Below are 19,641 nucleotides of genomic sequence, written 5' to 3' on the forward strand. Positions count from 1 at the left end.
TTTAACGTGTGCACATCCAGCCTTCTCCAGAATTGAAAATTTGCCTCAGGAAGCAACTACTACACAATAGTCGCCCTAGGTACTCATGACCTCCTCAAAGGCATCCACTTCTTCTGCAATCCATTTCAGAGCCCCAACACCATAGCCAGTAGCATAGTCGGTTTCTCCTGAAGTTGCGCCAACAGAGTAGAACAATTTCTTTAAACGCTGGCAGCACTGGTGGCTATATATACCAAAGAAATTCTCCTGAAGCTCCTTTAATGGTTTGGCTAAGTTAGAATTTTCTTCTTTCTTCTAATTGACACCTTGCTTAATAATAAACCCTGCAAATGAAAACTCTTAAGTACCTTATACCTTCGTCAGAGAGAAAATATTAAAATAAGGAACTTCTTTCACCTTAATATTTGTGCAGGCCAAACTTCTAGGAATGTGTTGTTTCTTCATGCTACTTAACTCGCGTCCCATCTTCGAAAAGCCAATGTTTTTTGTCAAATTCTTTATTATTGTAGCTTCTACCCTTGAGTCGGTCTTGTGTTCGGCGAATCAGAAATCACAACATCAGCACATCTGCTTTCGGTAGTTCACCTTAGGGCATGTTTAGAAATGCAGTTTTAAAATAATGTAACTTTAAGATACTATAGTTTATAATTGTACATGACACAAATACTACGGTATTACTTTACCACAGTAAAACCACAGTATTGCTCCAAACCGAGATTTGTTTGGTTTCATTGGAAAAACAAAATATATGTAGAGATAAGAAAAGAAAACGGAGGTCCTGAGTGGAGTTTCGAAAACTCCAAAAATACCACGGTTTTGGATAAACCATGGTATTTAAAACTGTGTCTTGCCTGTACAAACCAAACACCTTTTAAGTTCCAATACTATAGTATCATCAAATATACTACAGTTCCAAGCAGGGCCTTATTGTTTCGTTCTCCGTCCTTATGTCCTCATCGCTCAACAGCAATTCACCAAGCCTTCAACTCTTCAAGGTTTGTAGTTATGGTCTATTTATTTCCCTATTAGATTATATAAGTTGGATTATAGTGGAAAAGTAGGAGTGTAAAATATTATTTGGAAACATGTTAGCTTATTTCAGCTTATTTGTGTTCCAAATAATATTTTACCCTCCTACTCTTTCACTATAATCTAGCTTATATAATTTAAGAATAGTAATGTATACATCATTAACAGTAAAAATCGATTGGATTTCATCTCTGGACTCCTTGCGTGGCTTCTCATTCTATTTAGCTCGATTGTTGTTTTGTTTTCCAGTCAACAATAGTTATTTACTTAGGTTAGATCTTATTTTATCTCATCCTCATATGGTCTATTTGGTTCGTTCCTCACGCTAGCCTGGCTGCGTGAACCATGGCCGCAGGAGCCTAGCTCACGAGATGTCCTCATATGGTCTATTTGGTTCGTTCCTCACGCTAGCCTGGCTGCGTGAACCATGGCCGCAGGAGCCTAGCTCACGAGATGTAACTCAACTGCTCGTTTTTGTAGAACCTAACACACAGAGTGCTTTAAGTATCGTGCGTGAGTCTTGCTCCATATCTACACGCATGCAACCAAATACACATCTCGTAGGTCGTAGGTGCAAAACCTGGCTAACAACCAAACAACAGCTCCCTGCATCGCATCACGTGATGCAAGCACACACAGAACCATTAGCGATTTGAAATCTAGATCCTAGATAAAAAAATGAGATGCATATTTGCATCTCATTCTCGTGTTGATTATTGAATTTGCATAGTGAAAAACTGAAAATCTACAAATAGTAGGTTTTAGGTAAATCACTGGATTCTATAATCTCATCCTAGAATCACAAAGCGTATGGATTTATCGTGACACCGACAACAAAACACATTATTTCCTTCCTTTCTGCTTCAGATTACTCTATTGTAGTTTCTTTGCAACCAATGAAAATAAGATCGCGAGAACCTCATGTGGATATATCACAGGCCAATTGGTTGCAACCGTATTCTTTACAACCAAACAGCTGCAAGCTGAACATTTCCAGACAGTATCATCGTACAGCTCCATTGTAGCAGCACAGATTACAGTTCAAGCACATATAGCATAATGCTATATCACAGTAGAAGCAAAATCAAGCTTTTTCAAAACTATCATTTAATATGATATATATCTACCATGATTAATCTTTTACTTCAATAGAAAATGCTAAGAATGGCAGGGAGACTCTTATCCAACACTTTTCGTGCTATCTTGCTCAGAGTTTGACTTGGACAGAAGGACCAAGGACAGCCAATGATCTAAAAGGTAAAACCTGATCTATTTGTACTATACAAAACGCTGGTGCATGACTGCATCCATCTGTATTGTATCTCCAATGCAAAGAATCAATGCTACTCCAGTTTTCTGATGTACAATTTGTATTCACTTCCTTCTTTTAGCTAGGGAATGTTAAGCGACAGTTCAACCTGCAAAGGAAACAAGAAATTTTAATTAGGAAATTAGAAACTCGGAAGAAATTAGGCTTGAAACCAATAACACGACCTAACTAAAGACATGCAGACACCGGTTGAAAAAAATGGAGTTCAGCACAACATCAACGCTGGTGTGATATTATTTACTTGCCTGAGCTTCTGAAGAACCATCTGGCATAGCCATATAACGATGGCCTCTCGGGTGTCGGCGTAGCAGCCTCGAGGTCCCACCTCATAGACCATTTATCAGTTTCGCTGTGTCCACTTGATGTCAGGGTTTCTTTGACATGCCTCAAAGTCACCATCAACCCCATCTCAGAAGAACAGCTGCTGGAGCACCCACTCCAGCTGCCAGAAAGCGTGGCCAAAGATCCCAGCCACCCGATAGACCTCCTGACTTCCTCTGGCACCTCCTTACCATCTGGAACTGGCAGCGGCTTCTGTACCTTAGAGCAATCTGAGTCATTGCCGTGGCTCCAACTTCCAGTGGTACGCCGTGAGGACACTGGCACAACCGCTGGAGTGGCACGATTGCTGGAGCATATTCTCCAGCTGCCAGATAATCTGTCCAGGGAAGAGCGCAGCCACCCATGAGATCCTCCGACAGCCTCTGCTACTACCTCGCCAGGTGGGATTGGCATTAGCATCTGAGACTCGATGTCGTATTCAACTGAGCAGAAGGATGGATCAACTTTAGTCTTGTTACAGCCAGGAATGGTGATAGAGGCACGGCAAAACGGGCAGCATGGTGGTGTGGTGCGGCATAGCCAAGTGATGATGCATGACTGATGAAACATGTGCGAGCACACTGGCAGTATGAGGAGCACTTCAGTAGGTAGAAATTCTCTGCACATTGCACAATCCCCGCTCCCAGGCTTCATTGGCACTGCAGGTAGCAAGAGCAACCCCAATATCAAACGTTCCACATCTGGAAGATACGGCGCTGATGGCACCAGTGTGTCCATCCTGCCCTTTGGCATTTCAGCAGAGATAGGCACGGATGCTACCAGTTCAGACCCCTTCACTGGCCCTTCTGCAGAATGTACCACAGACGACACAGCTGAGGCAACAGCTGCTGATGTAGCAGACCGCATTCCAGACTCAGAACTGCAGCAAGAGAAGGATGAGCTGGACAAGCGGCCCTGGCGACGGAGACAACCTCGGCGCAGAAGCACGATGCAAGTAGTCAAGGTGATTGCGGCAATTATGACAATGGTAATAATGGCAACACTAGCCCCAGTAGATGAAGACTGTGGGTCTGATGGCGGCGAACCTGGTGATCCTGTAAAAACCAAAAGCAGAGGTGGAGGTGGGGGGACAGGGCCTGGAAGCATATCTGTAAAGTTAAAACACAACTGTGCTCAATAAGGCCAAGCTATTTTGCTAATTCAATAAACTCAGAAAATGGAGATCATAGTAAACATATAGTAATCCAACAACCAATGGAAGGTAAAATGCAACCAAGCATGTTACGGACGCTTGTATTTTGCTGGATCGATCTGCCTGTTGCACAAAGAAAGAGCTTGGCATGGAATTGACATCCCTTTGTATGGACATGTTTCATGCTTCAACTTTTGTCACAGTGAGAAAGGGAATTGCAGTTTGGTTGTGGTTCTCAAATTGGATTTAAGTGAGTGCAACTCGAAACATTGGTCCACTGCTATTCGAAAAGGCAAAGAGGAAGAAAATCTAGCTCTGAAAAACAAACCGTAGGTTAGGCAAAGTACTTCCCAAGGTTAATAAAACGATAAAACGTTGAAATACTCATAGGTGAAGTTTTGACTTTTAAACATTTAAACGAAGTTTAAATGTAATTTTAAACGGCATATGAAAAATATCAATATATCATAATTTCAGACAATAAAATTAAGTTAAATACCAAAAAGAGAGGTTAGTAGCTTACCAAAAAGAGGCAAAGAGGATGAGATGAGTCGACTTCTGGGTGCTGGCCACTGGCTGCTAGCAAACAGAGGCGTGGAGAGAGAGGGCAGCGTGGAGGGACAGGGCAGCACGAGGGAGAGAAGCGACGCGGACGGCTCGCTGCACGGAGAAGCGGCTGCACACGCCACGGAAGGAGGGCACACACGTCGTGGAGGGAAAGGGAGAAGGGCACAAGGTGCAGCAGACGACAACAACAACACCTTCTGGCGGCGACGATGATAGAGAGCAGAGCAGTGTGCTACTAGCCATTGGGCTCCAGGGCACGGGAGTAGGGCAAACGTGTGAAGACTGGACCGGATTGGACCCAAAAGTAACTAATGGTCTAAAACACATGAAACACTGCGTTTTAAAGTTTAGAACGCCAAAACGTGGTTTCAACCTGTAATAAATGTCGCTTAAACATAGTTTTAATAACACTGGTACTTCCAATATCTATCAACACCGGTTGAGACAAAAGAGTTTGTATTACTCTCGGAAGCTATAGTAGGATCCAAAGATTTAGAGATTCAAGGTAAAATAAACCAACTTTAGATTTTTTTAAAAAAAAATCTCGACCTGCAATGCAGGGTAAGACAGTCCTCGAGCATTGTATTAAGGGAAGACTTTCTCACATAGGTCAAGAAAACCCCCAAACTCATGCCCTACCAATACACAATGCCACAATGGCACTGTAGCCCATGTGAGAACAACCACGACCATGCCAGACTTTAGAACTATGCTTTGGCGTGGGACAACGAGAGGATTTTTAAAAGTAAAGTGCATCAGCAGTCCATGAACTATTTTGGATGTGTCATCCAGATCCATGCACTATTCAAAGTTGTTAAGGCGGTAAGACGAGGTAAGGCGGCCAACCCCTTTTTACCTTTTAAGCGGTAAGGCATAAGGCGAGACGACACCTTACTAATATATAAATATAGGAATATATAAGAATATAGTCTTAAATAAGTAGGGATAATAATACCAAATAGAAGTACAAGTTCAACATAAACCAACATAATAGACTTAAAATCCAACATAACTAATAGATAGTAGTAGAAGATTAGGAAAAAATACCTAACTAATAGATTTACAGGTTTAATAGCGAAGTAAAAAGAAAAGAAAAAAATAAAAGAGATTAAGGACATATGGGCCACCGACCTGTTGTTTCCAACCCAGCCAGCCCACTACTTGACCTAACTTAGCCTTGTCCATGTACCCCTCCCTAAGCCGCCACCCTGCAACCGTCAGAGAGAGGAGAGGGAGGAGGGGAGCCACAACACTGCAGCGGAGGATGAGAGGTCGTCGGCCGCCAGCTTGAGAGAGGGAGGACGCGTGTGACCCATGACACCGCCACGACCCGTGCGCCGCCGGCTCCTACCCTCGCCTTACTCTTTGTTAAGGTAATGAATTAGATTATTAGGGCTAACCCTAGAGGGTAGCTATATAGTGTTTGTACATGGGCCACATGGGCCTAACCATATACTCTAACACCCCCCGCAGTCTGAACTTCCGTCACAACGGAGTTCACAGACTGGACTCAAAAGGAAGACGTACATTACACCATAGGATCCCCCCACAGACGCAACTAGCCACTACTGATGTTGAGCCTGGAGCGAAACTCAGCGAAGATCGAGGACGGAAGACCCTTGGTGAAGATATCAGCAAACTGGGAGGTGGTCGGGACGTGGAGGATCCGAACAGCACCGGCAGCGACATAATCGCAGACGAAGTGTAGATCGATCTCTACATGCTTGGTCCGCTGGTGCTGCACTAGGTTGGTGGAGAGGTAGACCGCGCTGACGTTGTCGCAGTAGACCAACGTGCTCCTGGAGAGGGGACTGTGAAGCTCGGCGAGGAGCTGCCGGAGCCAGGCAGCCTCCGCCACGCCGTTGGCCACGGCACGGTACTCCGCCTTGGCGCTCGAGCGGGAGATGACCGGCTGGCGCTTCGACGACCAGGACACCAGGTTGCCACCTAAGAAGACGGCGTAGCCGGAGGTGGAGCGCCGAGTGTCTGGGCACCCGGCCCAGTAAGCTTCGGTGTAGACGACCAGCTCGGAGGAGGTAGACCGGTGAAGAAGCAGCCCGTAGTCGACGGTGCCCCGGAGGTAGCGGAGGAGGCGCTTGAGAGCCGCGAGGTGGGGCTCTCGGGGGTCGTGCATATGGAGACAGACCTGCTGCACGGCGTAGGAGATGTCCGGCCTGGTGAAGATGAGGTACTGAAGGGCATCAGCAAGACTCCTGTAGCCGGTGGGGTCCGCGACTGGGTCACCCGTGGCCTAAGAGAGCTTGGCCTGCGTGTCGACTGGGGTGGAGCAGGGCTTGCAGTCACTCATCTGGGCCCGCTCCAGAATGTCAAGAGTGTACTGTCGCTGGTGAAGGAGGAGTCCTGAGGGGCGAGGCTCAGCAGTGACCCCCAGGAAATGGTGAAGCACGTCCAGATCCTTGACTGAAAACTCCCGCTGAAGTGCGTCGACGAGGCGGCGAAGAAGTGATGGACTGGAGGCGGTGAGGACAATGTCATCCACGTAGAGAAGCAAGTAGGCAGTCTCTGTTCCCTGATGGTGGATGAATAGAGACGTGTCTGGCTTGGCCTCCACGAAGCCCAGTGTCACAAGAAACATAGCCAGTCTGGAGTGCCACGCCTGGGGGGCCTGCTTGAGGCCATAGAGAGACCTATTGAGCCGGCAGACCATGTCAGGGCGAGAGGAGTCCACGAACTCTGCCGGTTGACAACAGTAGACAGTCTCGGTGAGGGCGCCGTGCAGGAAGGCGTTCTTGACGTCGAGTTGGTGAACGAGCCAGGAGCGAGCGAGGGCCAGTGAGAGCACCGTGCGGACGGTGGCCGGCTTCACAACCAGGCTGAAGGTCTCGTTGTAGTCGACTCCGAGGCGCTGAGTGAAGCCCCGAAGAACCCAGCGAGCCTTGTACCGTTCTAGGGTACCATCGGCGCGCCGCTTGTGCGTCCAGATCCACTTGCCGGTGACCACGTTGGCGCCGGGCGGACGGGGCATCAGATCCCACGTCTGGTTGGAGACAAGCGCCACATACTCCTCCATCGCCCCACGCCAGTGGGGGTCCAGCAGGGCTGTGCGGACAGAGGAGGATACCGGAGAGACCTGCGAGTCTTCGCGTGTAGCCGCCAGAACCTGGGGCAGCAGGGTACCAGCCGCGAGCCGCGTCACCATCGGGTGAACGTGCCGCGGGTCTCGGTGAAGGAGCGGTGGGTGGTACACCGGCGTCTGGACACGTGCCGCGAGTGGCCGCGGCGGAGGTGTAGGTGTCCCCGGTGGGGACTGGGCCACCGGCAACGCCACCGGGGAAGAGGTCACCGGTAGGGACGACGGCGCCGGTGGTGCGAACCCTGGCGGCGGCAGCCTGCGCTGGTAGACGCGCACCGGCTGTGCAAAGCGAGCCGGGGGGCCGGTGCCGCCGGCCCCGCAGGCGGGGCAGTCCAGGCAGCCCCGCTCGACCTGGGGGCGGCCGGAGACGGAGCCCCACGGAGAGGCGACACCACCGTAGGTGACGCCACCGGACCCGGGCAAGGCACCGGGCCGGGAGCAGTAGGCGGCGAGCAAGTACCTGCAGAAAGAGGAAGAATAGGTGGCTCGAGCACCACGTCAGTCGGAAAAGGAGTGAAGACGTCAAGGTCAGGGTCGGAGGAAGGTGGTGTGGGTGTGGTGGAGTAAGGAAAAATGGACTCATCAAACACCACATGGCGAGAGATGAGGACCCGACGAGAGGAGGGGTCAAAGCAACGGTAACCCTTGTGGTCTGGGGAGTAGCCGAGAAACACGCAGAGGGTGGAACGAGGTGCGAGCTTGTGAGGAGAAGTGGCAGCGGTGTTCGGGTAGCAAGCACACCCGAAGACACGGAGGTGGTTATAGCGTGGAGGGGTACCGAAGAGTGCCTGGTGAGGAGTGGGGGCCTGGCACGCAGTGGAAGGGAGACGGTTGAGGAGGTAGGTAGAGGTGTGGAGGCCCTCGGCCCAGAAGCGGGCCGGTAGGTGCGCCTAGAGAAGAAGAGTGCGGATGGTGTCGTTGGTCGTGCGGATCATACGCTCAGCCTTGCCATTCTGGGAGGAGGTATACGGGCAAGACATCAGCAACTGGATCCCGTGGGAGAGAAAAAAGTCACGGGAGGCGGAGTTATCGAACTCCCGACCGTTGTCACACTGAACGGCCTTAATGGTGAGGCCGAACTGAGTGGACACCCAGGTGAAGAAGTGGCGGAGGGTGGGGAAAGTCTCAGACTTGGCACGCAACGGAAAAGTCCACACATAATGAGAAAAATTATCAAGCACGACAAGATAGTATTTGTAACCCGACATACTGGTAATAGGTGAAGTCCACAAATCGCAGTGTACAAGATCAAAAGCATGAGTAGCATGCGAGGAAGAAGAGGAAAAAGGAAGACGAACATGGCGGCCTAATTGGCACGCATGACATAGATGCTCCTCAGGTGATCTAGTACATGGGATAGTGGCACTACGAGTAAGCTGCAGCAAGGCATCACGTCCGGGGTGTCCAAGGCGACGATGCCAGGTAGTGGAAGATGTGGTGGCGGCAAAAACAGCAGCAGTGTCAGGCGACGAGGATGAAGAAGAGGTGGCATGCGGGAGCCGAAGGGTGTAGAGGGGACCGGTGCTGTCACATCTGAGGAGGGGGCGCCGAGTTGCCGAGTCCTTCACAGTAAGACCAGAAGAGTCAAACTCGACAGAACAAGAATTATCAACGGTAAAACGGCGAATAGAAAGAAGATTGTGGACCAAAGAAGGAGCGACAAAAACATCGGGAATGCGAAAAGAGTTGTGAGGGCCGGCGGCACCCACAGATGTGACAGGAAGACACGAGCCATTCGCCACCATGATGGATGAAGGGAGAGAGGAAGAAGGAGGGCGAACAGAGGTGAGTATACCAGGGTCGGGAGTGGTGTGGTAGGTAGCACCGGTGTCCTCGATCCACTCGGGATACATCGGTGTAGTCAGAGTGGGAGTCTGGAAGGCAGCCAGGGCGGCCGCGTCCCAACCAACCAGCCCGGACGGTGGAGCAGCCAGCGGCGTGGGCCACGACGAAGCGGCAGGCGTCGAGGTCCAGGGCGACGGAGAGGCGAAGGCAAACCCCGGCGGCGAGGTGAACCCCGGCTGCGCACCATCGAACATGGCCGTCGGGGGATGAGCCTCAGAACCTGGCCCCTGGAACGACCACATGGAGATGCGCCCTGACCACGGGTGGTGGAAAGTGGGCCAAGGCGCACCCTGCTGGGGTCCCGGCGTCGGTGCGTTGCCACGGGCACCACCGCCGGAACCACCACCACCACCACCACCACCGCGGCCACCACGGCGGCGACGACCACCACCGCCCCCGCCTCCGCCACCTCGACCCCCACCGCCCATGCTCGGCCCGGGTGGACGAGGGCCAAGGGCAGACTGTGACGGAGTAGGTGGACGGGTCGGGGTGAAAGCCGCCAGTGCTGTCGAGGACCCCGGGCCAGAGATCGATGCAACCTGAGCACCCAGAGTGATCTCCTCCAGGGCGAGGTCGTCGCGGACCTAGAGGAAGGTAGGGAAGGGGCGCTGGCGCATGATCAACGACCAGAGGTGGGTGTAGCGATCGCTGAGGCCGCGGAGGACGTTGAGGACGAGGATGCGGTCCTCCACGGGGCAGCCCAGATCACCAAGTGAGTCCACCATGGTCTTCATCTTGCGGCAGTACTCACTGACGTTGAGGTCCCCCTGGACGAAGGTGCGGAAGGCTGCGTCGAGGCGGAGAGCCCGGGCCTCGATGTTGCCCAGGAACTGACCCTCGATGGCTAGCCAAGCAGCCCGAGCGTGAGGAAGGTTCCGGAGGAGGCTGTGGAGGTCAACGGAGATCGTCCCCATGATCCAGGTGAGCACGATGCTGTCGAGGCGCACCCACGCGGCAGTCGGCGCCACGCCGGTGGGGTCGCAGAGGACGTGGTCATCCAGAGCGTAGCGACGAAGGGTGAGGAGGAGTAAGTCCCACCAGCGTGCGTAGGACGGCGACTCTGGCTCCAGGACGACAGGAACCATGAGGCGAATGTTCTGGACACTTCCAGCCTGAAGGTGGAGCTGAGCCACGAGCGGGTCAGTCGGTCATGCCAGAGCACCGTGGGGATGGTGCGGGGCCCGGTTCCGACGGTCGGTGCGATCGGGACGCCGTACACGCCGCCCACGGTGTCAGAGGAGGTGGCCCCGCCGTCGTGGGCCGCAGGCGAGGCGAGGAGCGGTTCTGCCGCGACAATCTGAGCAGCGATAGCGTCGGCGGCCTCGCGCTCACGCTCCCACACGAGGGCCGCTTCCCGCAAACGGGCCTATCGCGCCGCGTGCTCCGCACGGGCAGCAGTGAGGGCGGCGACGGTGTATCCCTGGTGGGCGACCGGTGGAGGAGGCGGCTGATCGACGACAGGATGTGGATCGAGGACCAGCGACGGGGGGATTGGCGGGGGAGGGTCCTCCGGACCGGCAACACCCGCGGGAACCACATCCGCCACAGCCGCAAGGGCCGAGGCGGTGCCCGCAGCGGTGAGGGACCCACCGGTGGCGTTAGGTGCCCACCACGCCGGCCCGAGCGCAGGGGAGGCGGGAACGGACCCCCACGCCCCTGCCACCAGCGCCTGAGCGCCCGCAGAGGAGGCAGCGGCGGCGGCTGGGAGGGGAGGGGCCGGGGGGGCGCCCACCCACGGCGGCCGCAGCGGCACCACCGCCCGCGTGGCCAGGAAAGGCGGCGGCGGCGCGCCTGCCAGGGGAGGCGGCCCGCGCCCAGGAGGAGAGGGGAGGGAAGGTGGAGGGGGAGAGAGGGGGCCGCTGCTCGCCAGCCATGGGAGGAGAGCGGCGTGGCGCGCGCGCCTGGAGAGGAGCGGCGGCGGCGACTGTAGGGGAGGGAGGGAGGAAAACCTAGCTTGATACCATGTTAAGGTAATGAATTAGATTATTAGGGCTAACCTTAGAGGGTAGCTATATAGTGTTTGTACATAGGCCACACGGGCCTAACCATATACTAACACTCTTGCGGCAAGGCGACAAGACACCTTGCTTCTCCTGGTCGCCTTACCGCTTAGGCATCGCCTAAGCGGCATTTTAATAACTATGGTACTATTTAAGGTCACATAAACTCTCATTACCTATTTAAGTGTGTTAAATGAAGTCGAAATAGGACAAGACCCAGCCCAACAGCTGACATGACGTTCCACCTAACAAGGGTTACTGTGACCTTTGAAATAGTTCATGGACCTAGATGACACACTTTAAATAGCTAATGGACCTAAATGACCTTGAAATAATTTATTTGACACACTTTAAATAGTTAACGGGGGTTCTTGTGACCTTGAATAGTACTTGGACCTAGATGACTGTCCCGAAATAGTTCATTGACTGCTGATTCACTTTACTCTTTTTTAACCTCACCTTAAAATTCGCTTCTGCTCAAACCACCTAACTAAATCAACTAGACGCCCTTTGGCTAGCGATAGACATCTCACGAAGTATGTACAACCTGTTGTGCGTATCTAATACAATTTACATGGGACTCTAATTGGTAGAACTACGGATTCTACCGGGCAGATTGCGCAGATTGTAGGGAGGGGATTTGGTGGGACCAGGGTGGCGGCGCTGGGGCGCCGTCGTGATCCTGGCTGGGTTGTGCGCAGGGAGAAGATCACAGGAGACTCTGGCTCCGTCTGGGAAGCCAGAATAGATTGGAATTCTGCTTGTCTTTATTCCAGAGTTTACAGATCTATATATAGAGCTATCTCAAGTCTATCTACTAACTTTGGATAAGTATAACTATCTGGATAGAGCTGATCTTTATCTACTATCTTTGGATAAGTATAACTAACTAGATAGAGCTTATCTATTAGCTATTGGGCCTTGGGCCCCACCTGGGCAGCCTTGGCCCTATTGCGCCTAACATAGGCTTGGCCATACATAACATCTCTCCCCGCCTTCTCAAACAGCTCGTCCTCGAGCTGTAAGTTGGGGTAAGCAGCACGGAACTCTTCAAGCTTTTCCCATGTGGCGTCATCTTCAGCCAGTCCACGCCACTGTACGAGAACCTGCCACACGCCCCGCCTAAGTTGAGCGCGAAGCACCTTGGCCGGCACAGGAAGCAGCCGACCATCCATCACTGGGTCAAGCGTCCCCGGAGTTGCAGGAGGATCCCCACGATGCGGCTTCAGCAGGCTGACGTGGAAGACATCATGGATGCGAGCACCATCTGGCAACTGCAGGCGGTAGGCTACCGACCCAATCCTTTCCTGGACACGGAAAGGGCCTGCGTAGCGAGGTCCCAGCTTTCCCTTCGCGCGCGGATGGAGGGACTGAAAGGTGCGGTGTAGCAGGCGTAGCCACACCCAGTCGCCCACCTGGAACTGGACCTCCCGATGCCCGGCATCGTAATACTTCTTGGCGAGCTGCTGGGCCTGCAAAAGGCGCTGGCGCACCTCGGCCAGCATCTCATCTCTGGAGCGTAGCATGTCGTCTGCGGCCTCAGTACGTGCCGTCCCTGGCGTGTAAGGTAGCATGGACGGTGGGGATCTGCCATAGACCACCTCGAAGGGAGTGGCACGCAATGCTGTGTGGTAGGAGGTATTATAGCAATACTCCGCCCAGGACAGCCAATCCACCCATGCCCGCGGTCGATCGCCGGTGACACACCGAAGATACATCGCAATAATTTTGTTGACCACCTCCGATTGTCCATCCGTCTGTGGTGGAAGGCGGTGCTCATCTTTAGTGTCACCCCCGCCATCCTGAAGAGGTCGCGCCACACGTGCCCGGTGAAGACGGGGTCCCGGTCACTGAGAATAGACAACGGGAACCCGTGCAGTCGTACGATGCCGTCGAAGAATGCCCGTGCTACGGACGACGCGGTGTAGGGGTGGCCGAGGGCGATGAAGTGGGCGTATTTGGAGAAGCGATCCACCACCGTGAGGATGACGGACTTGCCTGCCACCTTGGGCAGCCCCTCGATGAAGTCCATGGAGATGTCGGCCCACACCTGGGACGGCACCTCAAGGGGTTGCAGGAGGCCGCCCGGCTGCTGCGCCAGTGTCTTGTTTTGCTGGCACGTGGTGCAGGTGCGCACCCAGTCCTGGACGAGCGCACGATCATGTGGCATGTAGAAGTCTGCCCGTAGTCGATGGAGGGTTTTCTGGATGCCCTCATGACCTGCCGAGTGCGCCAGTGTCAGCACCTGGTGGCGCAGGTCGTCGTAGTTCGGCACGAAGATGCGTGTACCGTGCAGGAGCAGCCCGTCGACGAGGCGCCATGGCGCAGCCAATACGCCGTCCCGCAGCTGCTGGAGGAGGTGCTGCCCGTCAGGTGCAGCTGCCAGCGCCCGCCTGATGTCGTCCAGCAGGGAGAATGTCGGGCCCGAGATGGCCAGTGCTGCCATAGCCGTGTCCTCCACGGCAGCCTCCGAGTCGCGGCGGGACAGGGCGTCGGCCACGGTGTTCAGGCGCCCCGGCCTGTATTCCACCGAGAAATCGAAACCGAACAACTTGCTGGTCCACTGATGCTGAGGAACTGTGGACAAGCGCTGATCCAGCAAGAATTTGAGACTGTAGTGGTCAGTCCGAACGGAAAAGTGGCGCCCCCACAAGTACGGGCGCCAGTGACGGACGGCCTGCACGAGGCCGATGAGCTCCCTCTCGTAGGCCGCCAACTTAAGGTGGCGGGCTGCAAATGGCTTGCTGAAGTAGGCGAGAGGTCCCGCGCCCTGATGAAGGACAGCACCGAACCCTGCACCTGACGCGTCACAGTCGACGACGAAGAGCTTGGCGAAGTCTGGCATCTGGAGCACTGGACCCGTCGTTAGGGCGTGCTTTAGGGCGTGGAAGGCTGTTGTCGCGTCATCGTCCCAGGCAAACGCGTCTCGTCGCAAGAGACGTGTCAGCGGGGCTGCGATGAGGCCGAAGTCTTTGATGAATTTCCGGTAGTACCCTGCTAGTCCCAAGAAGCCCCGGAGGCCTCGTGCAGACCGCGGGGGCGGCCAGGAGGCCACTGCCGCGACCTTGTCGGCGTCCATGGCGACCCCGCCCTCGGAGATGACATGGCCCAGATAGGCCACTGATGTGGCGCCGAAGGAACACTTGGAGCGCTTCAGGTGGAGGTGGTTTGCCTGCAATGTCTCGAGGACGATGCCCACATGCTGGAGGTGCTCCGCCCATGATGCACTGTAGATCAGGATATCGTCGAAGAAGACAAGCACAAACTTCCGAAGATATGGGCGGAGTATGTCGTTCATCAGGGCCTGGAACGTAGCAGGCGCGTTCGAGAGGCCGAACGGCATGACCAGGAACTCATAGTGGCCATGATGGGTGCGGAACGCCGTCTTGGCGATGTCATCGGTGTGCATCCGCACCTGGTGGTAGCCTGAGCGTAGGTCCAGCTTGGAGAAGAAACGGGCTCCATGGAGCTCGTCGAGGAGCTCGTCCACCACCGGGATCGGGAACTTGTCCTTGGACGTCTTGGCGTTGAGGGCGCGGTAGTCGATGCAGAAACGCCACGAGCGGTCCGCCTTGCGAACCAAGAGCACCGGAGCGGAGAACGGCGACGTACTGGGTCGTATGATGCCTTGTGTGAGCATGGCCTCACACTGTCGCTCCAGCTCGTCCTTCTGCAGCTGTGCGTATCGGTACGGTCGTACAGCCACCGGAGCTGTACCGGGCAGCAGGTGGATGCGATGGTCGTAGGGGCGGGCCGGGGGCAGTCCCGTGGGCTCGTCGAAGATGGCGCCATGTTGCTGCAGAAGGACGTCCATGAGGGGCTGTTGGGCAGTGTCGACGACTGCCACAGCCAGCTGCTGCGGGGCAGGCTATTGCGTGGCCCGCACACCCTGCCAGTGGATGCGCCGGCCCTGGCGCTGGAACGACAGGGTCAGTGCTCGGAAGTTCCACTGGATGGTGCCCAGCGTCTCCAGGAAGTCCACGCCGAGGATGAAGTCGAAGCAGCCCAGGCGCATCCCAACGCACGTGATGGAGAAGGACTCGTCGTTGATGATGATGGGGACGTCGCGGGCGATGCCGGCGCAGGGTAGGCGGTCACCGTTGGCCACCGTGACCCGAAGGTGCTCGCCACCCGCCATGGCTAACCCGAGGCGTCTCATTGTGTCAGAGTTGAGGAAGCTGTGGGTTGACCCTGTGTCCATGAGCGCGAGTAGTCGCTCGCCGTTGATGGTGACTGGTAGCAGCAGCGTCTTGTCCGTCCGGATGCCCGCCAGCGCGTGTAACGAGACCACCAACGCGTTGGCTCCCGTGACGTCTGGGGCGGCCGACTCCTCAAGGGGGTCGACCCCACCCTCACCGGACGCCTCGTCGAGGAAGTCGTCGACCTCCAAGTAGAACAGCCGCTGGCAGACGTGTCCCCGAACGTAGGGTTCATCACAGTTGAAGCAGAGCCCCTGCCGGCGCCGCTCCTGCTGCTCGCCCGGGGACAATCGGCGAAACGGGCGTGTCGGAGTCGTACTATCGCCTGGCGTCGTCGTACCGGTCGGTAGAGCCCCGGGCGGTGCTGGTGTCACGCGACCCGAGCCCTGCGCCCGTTGCGGTGGTCGCGACCCGCGCTGCTGGAATGGGGGCCAGGCCGCCGCGCGCCGTTCGAACGCCCGTGCCAGGTACATGGCAGTTTGTAGATCCTGCGGGTCGCGCAGCTCAACGTCCACCCGCAAGTACTCGGGAAGGCCGCCCACGAATAGCTCTGTCTTCTGCATGGGGGAGACGTCCCGAGCTCGACACAGCAACGCCTGGAAGCGGTCCGAGTACTCCTGGACCGTGGACAGGAAGGGGAGGCGTCCCAGTTCCGCAAGGCGAGAACCGCGCACTGCTGGACCGAAGCGAAGGCGACACAGCTCGGCGAAGCGATCCCAAGACGGCATGCCCTCGTCCTGTTCCAGGGCATAGTACCACGTCTGTGCCGGCCCCTTAAGATGGTACGAGGCCAGCCACGTGCGATCCGAGGCTGGCGTGCGCTGCCCCCGGAAGAACTGCTCACAATGATTTAGCCAGTTCAGCGAATCCTCGGAGCCATCGTATGTGGCAAAATCCAATTTGTAGTAGCGTGGAGGCGCGCGCGCCTCAGCGCCCCCGTAGGCTGCGGTCTCCACGTCGTCGTCCTGAGGTAGCCCGTGGTACGGTGACCACGCTGCTGTCGCTGCGGGTACGTGGGGGCGCAAGGGCCCCCGACCCGGGAACAGGGGGCCGTCGCCGCCTCCTAACAGCATCGTGGGAGGCCCACCGACGGTGCTGCTGGGTAAGGAAGTCGTGAGCGCCGGTCGCGGGAGTGCCTCAGAGTACACTGGTGGTGAAACCGTAGGCGCGCCCTGCGCCCAAGATGGGATGGGGGATGGGGATGGTGGGAAGCGGATCATATGGATGGGGGCTGTGGTCGGTGATGCGGTGGATGAAGGCCCGGGGTCGATCGGCATGCCGTACTGGTAAGAAATTGGTTGCCGGGCGAGTGGAGGGAGTGGCGCAGGTGGCTGCGTGGGTGGGGGCAGTGCGGCCAGCGGTGGCTGCGCTGTCAGGGATGGGTGCGGCGGCTGGGGTGGATTGGCGGCTTGTGGATTGGGGAAGGGGAGGTGGCCTGTCAGCATGGCGTTCATGGTGATCTGCATATCGCGCACGGCGTGGCTGAGATCCGCCAAGGACGCCGCGATCTGGGCCGGTGTGAGCGCGGGGGCGGCCTGCTGGTTGATGGCCGCGCTAGGAGGGCCGAGCGCCATGGCCTCCGACGACGCAGGGACCGCGGCCAGGGAGACGACCGGCGCTGCGGGTGGGCTTGAGGCCGGCGGCGGCTGCTGTCCCGGTGACGGCGACTTAGAGGAACTCATGATCGTCGAGTCCTCTGATACCAGATTGGTAGAACTACGGATTCTACCGGGCAGATTGCGCAGATTGTAGGGAGGGGATTTGGTGGGACCAGGGTGGCGGCGCTGGGGCGCCGTCGTGATCCTGGCTGGGTTGTGCGCAGGGAGAAGATCACAGGAGACTCTGGCTCCGTCTGGGAAGCCAGAATAGATTGGAATTCTGCTTGTCTTTATTCCAGAGTTTACAGATCTATATATAGAGCTATCTCAAGTCTATCTACTAACTTTGGATAAGTATAACTATCTGGATAGAGCTGATCTTTATCTACTATCTTTGGATAAGTATAACTAACTAGATAGAGCTTATCTATTAGCTATTGGGCCTTGGGCCCCACCTGGGCAGCCTTGGCCCTATTGCGCCTAACATAGGCTTGGCCATACATAACATCAATAAACTTAGTATCTGCCCAATTTGGTGGCCCAAGGGCAGAAAACAGAATGTCTTTTCGTTTGGGATTATTGCTTACAAAGAATTTGATTGCTCAAAACATAAGAAAATGGCTAGCGAAATAACCCGATTTGCATATGCTGTAACTCTGTGCTAGAGAATTCCACTAACTTGTGCAGATACCGTCCTTAAACAAGGCAGATATGGGTTACCTTGCTACGCAGGGGCAATCTTTCTGTGCTACTGAACATCAACCATGGTGGATTAATTTGTAGTTGGTGATGGAGTTGCAGGGCAAAGATTGAAGAATATGATTAGGCATTTTGATGGCATGGTGATATTCTTGTGGAATATTTGGAATAAGCGCAGTTGGAGGACCTTTCACCACCTCAACAAGTAGCCTCTAGATGTTGCGTTCTTGATTAAGGAGCCGGTTCATCAATATAGTTTAGCTATGTCAGAGTTTACTCTTGATGTGAAACTTTTCTGTCTCTTAGTAGTTTGTGTGGGCCTTTTCTCTCGTTTTGATGTCTCTCTCTCTCTCTCTCGGTTTCGCCAGTCAGGCGAGGGAGAAAGTTGCAGCGGTGCTGGTGCAAGTGTTGTTTTCTAACTTTTTTTTATTATTCTTCTAAGAATAAAAATAGAAGTAAACCTCTTGCGGGCGCGTGAGCATAGTAGAAAATTCGAATGCAGCAACCTGATCCCCTTGCCATTCCCTTCCCCAACCCGGCAACCCCCAAATGCAAAATTGTCATTCAACAGTTGTGCCCCGACACCTGGCGCAATTCATCCAACTGGGTGATCGTGTCCTGCTTCTACCCGACACCTGACTGAATCGAACCAGTTCGATTTTCTCATGTGCAGCAAGCCGACCAGGAGCTAGGAGCTGGGTAGAAGTGACAGATACCGACACGCACCTCGAACATCAGCAGCGGACGGGACCACGATTCATGAGGCGGGGACGGTGGGCGACGCAGCGGTGGTGGCGGAGCCTTTTCGATCCTCGGTACTCGCGATGAACCTGTAGGAGAAGGAGGACGACGATTGGCAGAGGGATAGGGTTTCGCAACGAAGAGAAGCGCGCGGGGCGGAGGAAAACAGCAGTGCTATGCTAATGCGCGGGACGGGGGCGTACCCAGCGATGTACGGCCGCAGGGCAGGGTCCGCGTCGAAGAGTTGCGACCGTAGCCGCGGCCTGAGATTTTGCCGGCGAGGTTGCGGAGGGGAGGCGGTGTTGGCGGCGGTACCGGGGAGCGGTGGCGTTGGCGGGGAATGGTAGGCGGAGAGGGAGGGGTTTTGACGTGGGGTTTGGAAATGGTGCGATACGCGGGACGGGAGGGAGAGGACAGAGGAGCAGGGAAGCGTAGGTTAGAGGGCCCACATGTCGGTCATACAGGCTTTGTTGCTGCAGTCTGCTGGCTACTTGGGGACTTTTTGAGGGGCTTTCCTCGGTCCCCTTTTGTTCCGGCGCAAAATGCTAGTACAACATAGGATCAGTTAGTTATTAGTTTTAGCGGGGGTCCAGAATTATCTAAATTTAACAATTAGCTGTTAATATTAACAAGTAAACAGTTTAGCTAATGACCAAATTAATAATTAACTACATTCTTAATTACACATTATCTCATTAGTTAGTCCAACCCAGCTAATAACTTGCTAAAGACATAATTACCTCTTTTTTTGTTCATTCCATGTTCCATCGAGCCTCGGAAGGCCATGTTCGATTGTAGAAGCCTATTAAAAAAATAAATAGAGATGAATTTAATCCCCTCAAATCCTCTTATTCTATCCCTAACCGAATAATCCCTAAGCACTAGTTTGACAACCCTATTTTTCAAGTGATTTTCATTTTATGAAGGAAATTTAGTTTATTTTCTCTTAGAAAATAGAAATTCCTTAGAAAAATAGAGTTGACGACGCCTGATCTTCTCTCGCTCGGATCTAGCCGACGAAGGCAGCGCTCCATGGCTGGATCCGCCACACTCCGCCATCCTGCT

At 54.5% G+C, this 19,641-nt stretch overlaps 1 protein-coding gene across 1 annotated transcript; it reads right to left on the reverse strand.

The window, feature by feature from the left end:
* Nucleotides 1-1,954: 1,954 nt before the first annotated feature.
* Nucleotides 1,955-18,878, reverse strand: LOC100193628 (putative RING zinc finger domain superfamily protein). The gene is made up of 5 exons (NM_001138727.2): nt 18,780-18,878; nt 18,562-18,665; nt 3,727-3,789; nt 2,605-3,560; nt 1,955-2,447 (listed from the first exon to the last, which is right to left on the reverse strand). The coding sequence occupies exons 4-5, from the start codon at nt 3,545-3,547 to the stop codon at nt 2,443-2,445; spliced, it is 948 nt and encodes a 315-aa protein (NP_001132199.2). The 5' UTR covers nt 3,548-3,560; nt 3,727-3,789; nt 18,562-18,665; nt 18,780-18,878; the 3' UTR covers nt 1,955-2,442.
* Nucleotides 18,879-19,641: the final 763 nt, after the last annotated feature.

Source organism: Zea mays, chromosome 8 (genome assembly GCF_902167145.1).
Source record: "Zea mays cultivar B73 chromosome 8, Zm-B73-REFERENCE-NAM-5.0, whole genome shotgun sequence".
NCBI classification, from domain to species: Eukaryota; Viridiplantae; Streptophyta; class Magnoliopsida; order Poales; family Poaceae; genus Zea; species Zea mays.